The following is a 10,431-nucleotide window of genomic DNA, read 5'->3' as shown; positions in this document are numbered from 1 at the left end:
AAAAACACGTAAGACGATTCCATGAGGTTTTGCTTAAATTTTCAGATGTCTTTCAACTGTTTTTGTGTTCGTTTACTGAGCGTTATAAATACTTAATGATATGTTATGCAACGTTTTCTCAGATTTTACTTGTAATTTTTATGACAATCTTACAGTTGTTTGTATCATTTTATTCTATTTCAACAAATTTGTAGTTGATTTGATCAAGTTTTCGCATTTTCGGCAATTTTTTCCCGCCACTTGAAACATTTTTTGGGATAATTTTGTCCAGACTTTTTAATGTTCCATCAAAACCAATTTTAGCATTTTTTTTGCGCTTTTCAATCAATTTTTACTAAGTAAGTAAATTATTAATAATTTCCAATATTTTGAGTATACCTACTGGTATTGATTTTACAATATTTCCTCTTGTTAGACTGTATTCAAGCACAAATGAGATATGGTGGAAAGATGAGAATGATTCCCTAACCAGTGAAAAATTAAAAATATCTTTATACGAGAATTTTTAATAGGTATCAAGAAGAAACCATTTACTTACCCCTTGCTAGCTCACAAGGGAACCACTTCAGGTGTCACGCTTCGATTTGAACGGGACCGTGATTTTCGGATAGAGCATAGTCTAAAACCCTCAAAACCAAATTTTCAGCTGCCCCAGTTCATTTTTCGATTTTTGGCGAATTTTTGAAAATTCAAAATTGACTGTTTTTGGCGATTCATGCTTTTTTAACCCTTAAAGACCCAGTCTAATCCTGAGATGTTGTGTGAAAATGCTTTCAATTTCCTGAATTAGATCATCACAAGCATCACTTTAACCCACAGTTTGCTCCCCAGCCCCTTAAAGCCGTCTCGTAAAAGCCGTACCAATTTATTTAATTTTCCTTGAAAACCGAGAAAGCAAAAACCCCAATGAGGTCAATCATGGAATTGAATGATATAGTATCATTATGTGTACTGAATGAGTGAAAGCATATCCCCAAAGAACATCCCACCCCTTTTTGGGGGGCAAATTTTCAAAAAAGTTGGGATAAAAAAATTGGACCCATGCTCCATTTTTGGATAAACATATTGATGGTAGACCCTTCACAAAATGAAATCATGAAAGGTGTGAAAATGGTGGACCAGAGCGATTTTTTGAAAATTTTATTCGCTTGTCTCGATAAAAACCTGAAAAAACAGAGCATGAATACGCAAAGTACATAATATGGGAAATATTATCAAGTAGGCTTGAAATGACAGAAACAAGAATTGAAAGGAACACAGATGCTTTTAACAGCACATAAGTTCAGATAATCTACAATCCACCCATCAAATCTGTTTATCACTCCATGGATATTCTTTCTCGATATTTGTCACCAAATAGTTACATCCTACAAAGGTTAGCAGTACGATTGTTTTTCTGCAGAAATATCGAAATAGGTTTATCAACCACTTTGAAAAGCTTTACACTGTCAAATTGCAGCACTCCCTGGCATTTCATAATGTTGAAGCATTCATGAAGAAGTCACTATCCCTCCTCGATCATTGATAGTGTAGTTCAACATCATGAAATATTATGATTGGAAACAACGAATTCTGCTCAAGCAATTTTCAAGATGTACAACTTCACTATCAATGATCGGGGAGGGATAGTGACTTCTTCATGAATGCTTCAACATTATGAAATGCCAGAGACAGCTGCAATTTGACAGTGTAAAGCTTTTCAAAGTGGTAGATAAGCCTATTTCGATACTTCTGCAGAAAAACAATTGTACCACTAACCTTTTGCGGGATGTAACTATTTGTTGACAAATATCGAGAAAGAATATCAACTTCAGCAGGAATTTCTCAAAACATTCAAAAGTTCAGAGTTGTGGTTGAACAACAGTTGAAAGCTTTTTACTGAATCTCAAATCCCCTGAATTGGCGAGTCCGCTATCACCAGGATCGCTACTGTCGCGTGTTGATTATGGGATAGGAGGTTATCACACACCATTGTTAATTATGGTGGTGTATGGATTTAGGAAATAAATTATTGAATTATAATACCATTTTGGTTTTGCTGAAAATGGGTGATTGTGATATTGAGATTATTGAGGTGGGCATATGTATGCCATACATCACAACTTACTTTGAAGGGGCAATACGGCCTTTCAGTGAAGGAAAAGCTATACTGAACACTGGTAAATACCTAAAGAATGTTTATAGAATCGGAGGTAAGTATAGTAATTTTTATAAATTATTTTCATAGCTATGATTTAATTTCATTAAATCTTTTCATCTGTAGATGGTAATGATGCAAATGTAATGACGTTCAAGGCAACATGCATCCAGTCCTCTGGGGTTTTTTCACCCCCTCATCAAATTATGGTGAAATTTAATCAAATAACAACAGAAATTCAAGGTACATGTTCATGTACTGGAGGCTCCTCAGGAAAATGCAAGCATGTTTGCGCATTACTGATGTACTTAGACAGGTATGAGTACCTACACATATTCAAGTTCTGAAGTTCATAATTGAAATTTTTTACACCTATGTATTATGAAGCATATTTTCATTACAGACTTGATAACATTGAATCACTGACAACAGTGAGTTGTACAGATGTGAGGTGCAGCTGGAATCAGGAAACTATAAAAGAACTTTACCAACCAATACCTGTTAAAGAATATTGTCATATTGGCAAAAATACAGCAACAATTAAAAAGAGTAAGATTAGGGTTGGAGAAATTCCAACAGGTGGAGCTTTAGCAAAAACGAAGTTGAAATGCCATCAGCTGTTGAATGCAGGTATGTGGAATTGCGGATACATTTCTTCATTGCGTAGTGCTACCTACATTTTCATTTTTTATGTAATTATTTCACTTTTTACAGCATTTTCACAGTCTGCTCATGTTAAACAAAAACGGGGAAGAGGTACAGTGGCAGATGTTTCTTCTTTACGTTATTCTGTCCGACTCCTAGTAAATGATTTGAAGATTCTATTAGAAGGGAATGGTACAGATTTAACTGATTTGTATGGAACGGATACTATACATTTCGAAAATGATGAACAGAACGAATTGGAAAATTTTTATAACTGCTGTGTGAATGTAAAGTTGGAAGAAGCCATTGAAATTCAAAATGATAGTTGCTTTCAAAGAAATGACCCACTTTGGCAGGATGAACGAAAAGCAAGTTTAAATTTTGAAGTACATTCATAATTCATATTTTTATTTTCAATTCCAATTTACGATTATTCCATTTCATTATAGGTCAGGATCACTGGAAGTGTGGCGCATCCCATATTCACCTACAGGAAAACCCAACCAGAGGACTGGAGAAAGAAAATAGAAACTATTTTCTTCAAAACTGTTGAGCCTACTAAGGATATGATTTTTGGTATTCAGAATGAGTACACTGCCATTGAGATTTTTTTAAAAAATTTTAGTTTATCTGAAATGGAAAATTTTACTCTTATGAATGAAGTTGGTCTGCTCATCAATCCAAAGTGCCCATACCTTGCATTCAGCCCTGATGCAATTTTAAGAAGCGGAGATGGAGAATACATACTGATTGAAGTTAAATGCCCCAAAAAAGGCCGTCTACTTCCACCAAGTGAACTCATTTCAGAGCTGCCGTATTTAAATGTTTCAACGGATGGTCATATTACTTTAAAACGAAATCATACCTATGGCTATTTCACCCAAATACAGCTGGGCCTTGGGCTGTTTGGCATAAAAAAGGCTCTTTTCATTGTATATTGTAAGAAAAGTAATTGCATAATCCACATTGATGTGCCATTTGATGCTGAGTATTTTACAAATGTGCTTTCAACTTTAAAGAGAAAGTATTTCCGTTTCATTTTGCCAGAAATTCACAGAGTACTCATGTCACCAAATGATCAAGAAACTTCGTGATTTTTTTATTTGTTTTTGTTTTGGTCATATTTGTAATAATTAAAAATGTTATAGTTTATTTTACTTGATGTTGAATAATTTGTGATTTTACCTATAGTCCATTTTACTTAACTTTAAGTATACATTCAAGTCTCATGTTGATCATTTTTTTTTTTTTTGATAATTTCTGTAATCTGTTGAGTGAATTTTACTGAATAATAAAACATGATTTCAGAAGAAATAATTATTATTTCTGAAGCACACCATACTAACAGAAATTATATAAATAAATATATTCACATGTAATATTATCTTACTGTTAGTAATGGAGTACACCAGGTATAAATATTTTATAAAAAGTTCAATTTTATCAAGATATCAGAAACGAATATCACTAAGAATCGGATTCGAGAGATTTACCAACGCACATATCACAGTAACTATTTTATCAATACACTCCAAATAAGATAGGTGCATATCATGTCTCAAAAAATCGAAAATTTTTATTCTCTGCATAATTCGCTCAACATGTACCCGAGCTTTTGCAATCAAATTGTTTTTGATACAATCTTCTGCACTCAATTTTCCTTGTTTTCCAACGAAGGGTGGTTGTATTAATTCAATTCCAGCCAGTACACATTCGTCATTGATCAAAAAACCCTTATCCACCATTATTGCGTCTCCCACCTCACATTTGCTAATTACATTATCATAATTAAATATAAATTTATCCGAAGTTCGCCCACCAAAAACTGGACTGACGTATGTTATGAGCCCGCTAGGGGCAATTCCAATCAATATCTTAATAGTATGGGCAGATTTATAGTGGGAGTATGTCCTAGTTCGGCAAATCAAACACTGAAATTTTTGAATTTTAACTTCAGTACAATCTAATATCACTCTAGTATTTGGGAAATGTTGACGAAAAACTAGAGGTAAATTTTCTCTGATATTGTTTCTGTCTGGCCAAGAAATATAATCCTTCAAAATTTCATACAATATGGTGATAGTGGCCATAAAAACTTCCATTGCATACGATTTAGTGATATTGAAAAAAACTCTCAGAACAGACATACGAATATTTGTTTTCAGCTTCATTATAGCGTAAGTAATACTCGTTCACGAATACACAATTTGTAACTTCGCTGGCCATAAGTCAAGTTTAAATCATGACAAAACAGTTCAACAGCAGCACAAATTTGTTCAAATTTTTCAAACGATGGTATTCCGGTGCAAGTCAGTATTGCTTCATCATTACTTACGATATCAATAAATTTCACTCCATAGTTGCCTATGAGAGTATTCACTTGCAGAGACGCATCCTTCAACAAGCGGCCTGTATTTTCCAAATTTTCGTCTGATTTATCAGCATCACTATTGGCGGCTGCAGCAGAATCATCTTCTTGAGATGCAATATTATTCGGTGAAATTGACGTTGTAGAATCATTACTGAGTGCTTCGGGGACATGTTTATGAAACCTGTTGCAGAAAAAGTTTATTAAAGTGCAAATCACAAGTTTAAATATCTGAAATCACGACAGTGAAAAAATGATCAAGTATAAACTAACAAGCTCTCAAGTAATAACGATCGTTTACTAGCTAGAACACTCCGATTCTTAATTGAAGCTTTCTTAGCATTCGATGGACTTTTCTGCACAGCTGATTTAGGTAAGTTTCGAGAAGGTATCGCAGTTTCTTTCAAACGCTTGATTTTGCCTTTGGCTCTGTCTGATTCTGAAACATACGTGTAAAGTATTCAATGCACTGCTATTATCTATTCATCAAAATTACGTTTTAATCAATGATAAACTTACGTGGCTTGAAATCTTCCTCTACGAAGTGTTTACCACAAACGTTCACGTACTTCTTAACTTTTCCCATTCTCAAAGCAATAATCCATTTATTTCTACGAATAGGGTCTTTCACAGCATCGGGTAATTTATATAAGCCAACATTGGACCTAAATGAAAAAGCTAACAACTTACTACGTAATTAACAATGTTAAAATTTGGTTTCTATCACAACTTACCGGCCTTGACAACCAAAAACAGAACATTGTACATTCGATTTACTGCGCTTCTTTGCAGCTTTCTCTTCAGATAATGTTGCACAACCAATGTGATCGTCCATTTTCAGCGTTAAAGGTAAAATTAAATACAACACAACCGCAAATATTAATAATTGAAGTGATTTCTAATTCATTAACCCATTGTTATCATAATGTTTATTTTATCATATCCCATAACCAACAGTCTGCAACCACGACCTGTAGAGCGCGTACTTTGGTAGCGGACTCGCCAATCCTGTAGTCATAAGCTAGACACAATCTCATGATTGTAAACGACGACTTGTGCTCGTGCAATTTTCATGATGTAGAACTACATTATCTATGATCGGGAAGGGATAGTGACTTCTTCATGAATGCTTGAACATTATGAAATGCCAGGGAGTGCTGCAATTTGACTGTGTAAAGCTTTTCAAAGTGGTTGATAAACCTATTTCGATATTTCTGCAGAAAAACAATTGTACTGCTAACCTTTGTAGGATGTAACTATTTGGTGACAAATATCGAGAAAGAATATCCATGGAGTGATAAACAGATTTGATGGGTGGATTGTAGATTATCTGAACTTATGTGCTGTTAAAAGCATCTGTGTTCCTTTCAATTCTTGTTTCTGTCATTTCAAGCCTACTTGATAATATTTCCCATATTATGTACTTTGCGTATTCATGCTCTGTTTTTTCGGGTTTTTATCGAGACAAGCGAATAAAATTTTCAAAAAATCGCTCTGGTCCACCATTTTCACACCTTTCATGATTTCATTTTGTGAAGGGTCTACCATCAATATGTTTATCCAAAAATGGAGCATGGGTCCAATTTTTTTATCCCAACTTTTTTGAAAATTTGCCCCCCAAAAAGGGGTGGGATGTTCTTTGGGGATATGCTTTCACTCATTCAGTACACATAATGATACTATATCATTCAATTCCATGATTGACCTCATTGGGGTTTTTGCTTTCTCGGTTTTCAAGGAAAATTAAATAAATTGGTACGGCTTTTACGAGACGGCTTTAAGGGGCTGGGGAGCAAACTGTGGGTTAAAGTGATGCTTGTGATGATCTAATTCAGGAAATTGAAAGCATTTTCACACAACATCTCAGGATTAGCCTGGGTCTTTAAGGGTTAAAAAAAAGTACGTACTTGATCAATAAAAATGGTCAAAATAAGTCCCAAAACTAATATTAACTAGCCAACCCGTTAATCGCGCATACTGCGCGATTCTTCAAAACCTAAATGTACATTTTAAAAATTCATTAGCTAATATATAGAATGATCACGATTTGTTCACTGTTAGTTATTGGAAAATTCAAAAAAATGAGCTTCGCTTTTTCAGAAAGAATTGCAAAAAGGTATAATTTTTTTGACAATTATCGTCAAAAAGCCTTGTTTTTTTCCTATTAAGGGGATATTCTCAATACATAGTAGTAGTATAACCAAAATGCCTTATTTTACATTGGTCTTATGGGACAAAGTTTAATGTTATAATTTAGAGCCGCTGATGCATGGAATGGGCTCAAATTTGAAATACATGTTTTTCAAGACATTTTGAACAATCTTGTGCATGCATTTGTCAATATGTTGAATAGTTTTTCAATAAATACAGTTTTAAGAAACGTTGGATTTTTTCTCAAAAAGTCCAACATTTCATTAAATCGTATTTTTTCGAAAACTACTCAACGTATCGACAAATGCATGCACAGGATTGTTCAAAATGTTTTGAAAAACGTATTATACCCAATTTGAAGCTATTCCATGCACAAATGGCTTTGAATTATGTGTTTGAAGTTTGGCAGGCGGACAGATATACTACCATGTATTGAGAATATCCCCTTAAGTACAGATCAAAATTTTGCTTTTTGGTAAAAATTGATAAAAAATTTTGCTTTTAATGAAATTTGTAAAAAATCTGCGGCCTACCTTTTTTCCAAAAAATTGTTCAAAAATCTACCTGTTTTGCCAGAAACGGTTAATTGATAATTACCGTACTAAAAAGTTCTACTTTTTTTACAATACATAATTATTGAAAAGTTTTGAAAGGGTCTTTCTTTGTTTATATCTTATTCTCAAAAAGTTCCGCTCTTGGCTAACATTGTAATTCTTGATGAGGCTTTTTTTAAAATTAACAGAAAAAAATATTGTTTTATCGCAAAAAATTCCAATATGTACTTAATTTCAACTTTTATCACCAAGAGTCCAAAATTTACTCCAAAGCGTCGCTTTCTTCCCAAATGTATTCTAAAAACACTCATTCACTCTCATCAAAAATCAAAACAATGTCCAGTTTTTCAATAAAAGTTGCGAAAAAGTATTATCACTCTTTCCAACAATTGGCGAAAAGTCCTGGTTTCATTTCTTAAAAAGTCTAAAAAAATGATACCGAACTTTTTGGCAACATTGCAAACTCTTACCAAAAATAACAAAAAAAAAAACTTGTTTTTTACCCTATAGTTTTACCTAAAAGCAACAAAAATATTTGCAAAAAATGTAAACTACATATATAATTTTTTTTGTCGATAACTACCAAACTTGCTACTTTTTGCTAAAATTGAGAGTTTCTTTTTTTTTTTACCAAATCAGCAATCTTGTTTCTTTTAAATTTACAAAAATGTTTTGTTTTTTAGTTTTAAAAAACTCATTTTTTATCAGAAATTACCAAAAATGTCAGTAGTTTTTTTTTCTGTTCGCTAAGATTATCAAAGTCTCGACTCAAATGACTCAATCTGCTGCACCCTCTGCATAAATTGGTGAAAACTTTCAACCTTGCATATATGTATATGACTTGATCTGGTCAAATATCTCATGTCAAGAAATTTTGAGGTTTCACTCAACTTTTACCATCAACTTTTGAAAATTTCTGAAAAAAAACTAAGCGAAAGCTCAATGTTGACGATGCACCCTGAATGTTTTTTTATTATAAAATCAACTTTTTGTCATAACTTCGTTTCACATTTCAAAATTTAGTAAATGGTTTTCAAGCTTTTTTTAGCTCATGGTGAAAATTGTTGAACTTTCAACATAAACCTGCATATCTATGTACTTTTCAAAACCTTTCTATCAAGCGGCTGTTTATCAAAATCGGTTCAGCTGTTGCAGAGATCTTGCTGTGACAAAAAACCGACTCATAATGAACTTTTAAACTTTCGCTGAACTTTTGCCGACAATTTTTAAAAGCTTTTTACAGTCTAGAATGGTTTTTTCACTGTGCTCTTTCAAGGTACAATCTGTATATTTTTTTTACACATCAAATAAGATCAAATACTGCATGACCACAACTTTCAACTTTTGAAAGTTTTTTTTGTCATATGTTTTTTTTCCACGGAGACTTTTTGAGGTACATACAATGTAGGTACTTTTGTGTACCCACCAAATATGGCATAATCAATTATTAAGCTTTTTTGAGCTTATAGTGTAACTGTTTGAACTTTCAACATAAACCTGCACATCTACACTTCAAAGCCTTTCTCGATATGTCATTTATCAAAATTGGTTCAGCAGTTGCTAAGATCTCACAGACAAAAGAATCAGGTCATAATTCAAAACTTTCAAGCATTCACTTAGCTTTGACCTGGAACATTTTGAAACTTTTTTTCTTCAATATTTGTCTTTTTGTAATGCTCTTTCAAAGTACCTATATAATATAGTACGTACTTCTTTATATACGTTGAAGGCTTTGAGTATAGAGTTAACATCAATTATTGAGCTTTTTTGAGCTTAATGCGCAACTTTTTTGTGAACTTTTTTCTTAAACATTTGACTTCTTTTAATGCTCTTTCAAGGTATAATATACGTACTACTGTGCATACATTGAATGTACTACGTATAGGCTAAAATCAATTATTGAGCTTTTTTGAGCTTTACGGCGCAACTTTTTGAACTTTTAATTAAAACCTGCACATCTACGGGTCAAAAGCTTTTTTTTGAGACATCACCCAGCAAAATTGGTTCAGCCGTTCCTGAGATCTCAGAGTCAAAAGAATCCGGTCATAATTTTAATATACTTATAGAAGAAGATTACCCAAATCCAAATTTCATAATTTTCAGCCATTCTGGAGCCTCCAGCGCGATTTTCCAATTTCTCCAGAATTTTGAATTTGCTCCAGAAGGTGTGAATATGCAGTTGGGCAGCTAAAAATCGAGTTGTGTAATATACTCGACCTGTTTAACGAGTTTATCAACATTTGAGCCGATTTTGGGAGTGACACCTCAAGAGTGGTTTTTTGACCAGATTTTTTCAAAATTAAAAACTTCAAAAAATCAAAAGATAACAGTTTGTGAGGAAATTTTTGAAATTTGCGCGAATCGCTGTATTATGTCCGTAACTAACCCCTCAAATCAAAATTTTATAATTTCCAGTCATTCTGGAGCCTCCAGCACGATTTTTCAGTTTCTCCAGAATTTTGAATTTGCTCCAGAAGGCGTGAATATGAAGTTGGGCAGTTAAAAATCGAGTAGTATATTACACTCGACCTGTTTAACGAGTTCATCCACATTTGAGACGATTCTGGAGGGGACAC

At 33.3% G+C, this 10,431-nt stretch overlaps 2 protein-coding genes across 3 annotated transcripts; one reads left to right on the top strand and one right to left on the bottom strand.

Annotated features, from left to right (window-relative positions):
* The first annotated feature begins 17 nt into the window (after window positions 1-17).
* On the top strand, window positions 18-4,028 carry LOC135845739 (uncharacterized). 2 transcript variants are annotated; one of them, XM_065364545.1, is made up of 5 exons: window positions 18-2,192; window positions 2,264-2,453; window positions 2,541-2,767; window positions 2,852-3,150; window positions 3,232-4,028. In XM_065364545.1, the coding sequence occupies exons 1-5, from the start codon at window positions 1,991-1,993 to the stop codon at window positions 3,874-3,876; spliced, it is 1,563 nt and encodes a 520-aa protein (XP_065220617.1). In that variant the 5' UTR covers window positions 18-1,990; the 3' UTR covers window positions 3,877-4,028. The 2 variants fall into 2 exon arrangements, with proteins under 2 accessions (XP_065220617.1, XP_065220616.1); XM_065364544.1 differs by having other exon boundaries at window positions 2,541-3,150.
* A 56-nt stretch (window positions 4,029-4,084) lies between these two features.
* LOC135845740 (uncharacterized) lies at window positions 4,085-7,345 on the bottom strand. Its single transcript, XM_065364547.1, has 4 exons — window positions 5,885-7,345; window positions 5,670-5,815; window positions 5,424-5,589; window positions 4,085-5,334 (listed from the first exon to the last, which is right to left on the bottom strand). Exons 1-4 carry the CDS (start codon window positions 5,983-5,985, stop codon window positions 4,953-4,955), a joined length of 795 nt encoding a protein of 264 aa, XP_065220619.1. The 5' UTR covers window positions 5,986-7,345; the 3' UTR covers window positions 4,085-4,952.
* Between the last annotated feature and the right edge of the window lie 3,086 nt (window positions 7,346-10,431).

The sequence above is a fragment of the Planococcus citri genome, chromosome 4 (assembly GCF_950023065.1).
Source record: "Planococcus citri chromosome 4, ihPlaCitr1.1, whole genome shotgun sequence".
In the NCBI taxonomy this organism is placed as follows: domain Eukaryota; kingdom Metazoa; phylum Arthropoda; class Insecta; order Hemiptera; family Pseudococcidae; genus Planococcus; species Planococcus citri.
This window is presented reverse-complemented; position numbering and strand designations above follow the sequence as displayed.

What these genes read in the sequence shown, in the direction of transcription:
- LOC135845739 (XM_065364544.1), top strand. Translation starts at nt 1,991, where the DNA reads ATGGATTTAGGAAATAAATTATTGAATTATAATACCATTTTGGTTTTG. An exon ending in GAATGTTTATAGAATCGGAG is followed by an intron (nt 2,193 to 2,263) that starts GTAAGTATAGTA and finishes TTTCATCTGTAG; the next exon opens with ATGGTAATGATGCAAATGTA. An exon ending in TTTGGCAGGATGAACGAAAA is followed by an intron (nt 3,151 to 3,231) that starts GCAAGTTTAAAT and finishes ATTTCATTATAG; the next exon opens with GTCAGGATCACTGGAAGTGT.
- LOC135845740 (XM_065364547.1), bottom strand. Translation starts at nt 5,985, where the DNA reads ATGGACGATCACATTGGTTGTGCAACATTATCTGAAGAGAAAGCTGCA. An exon ending in AGAGGAAGATTTCAAGCCAC is followed by an intron (nt 5,590 to 5,669) that starts GTAAGTTTATCA and finishes CGTATGTTTCAG; the next exon opens with AATCAGACAGAGCCAAAGGC. An exon ending in TCGTTATTACTTGAGAGCTT is followed by an intron (nt 5,335 to 5,423) that starts GTTAGTTTATAC and finishes TTTCTGCAACAG; the next exon opens with GTTTCATAAACATGTCCCCG.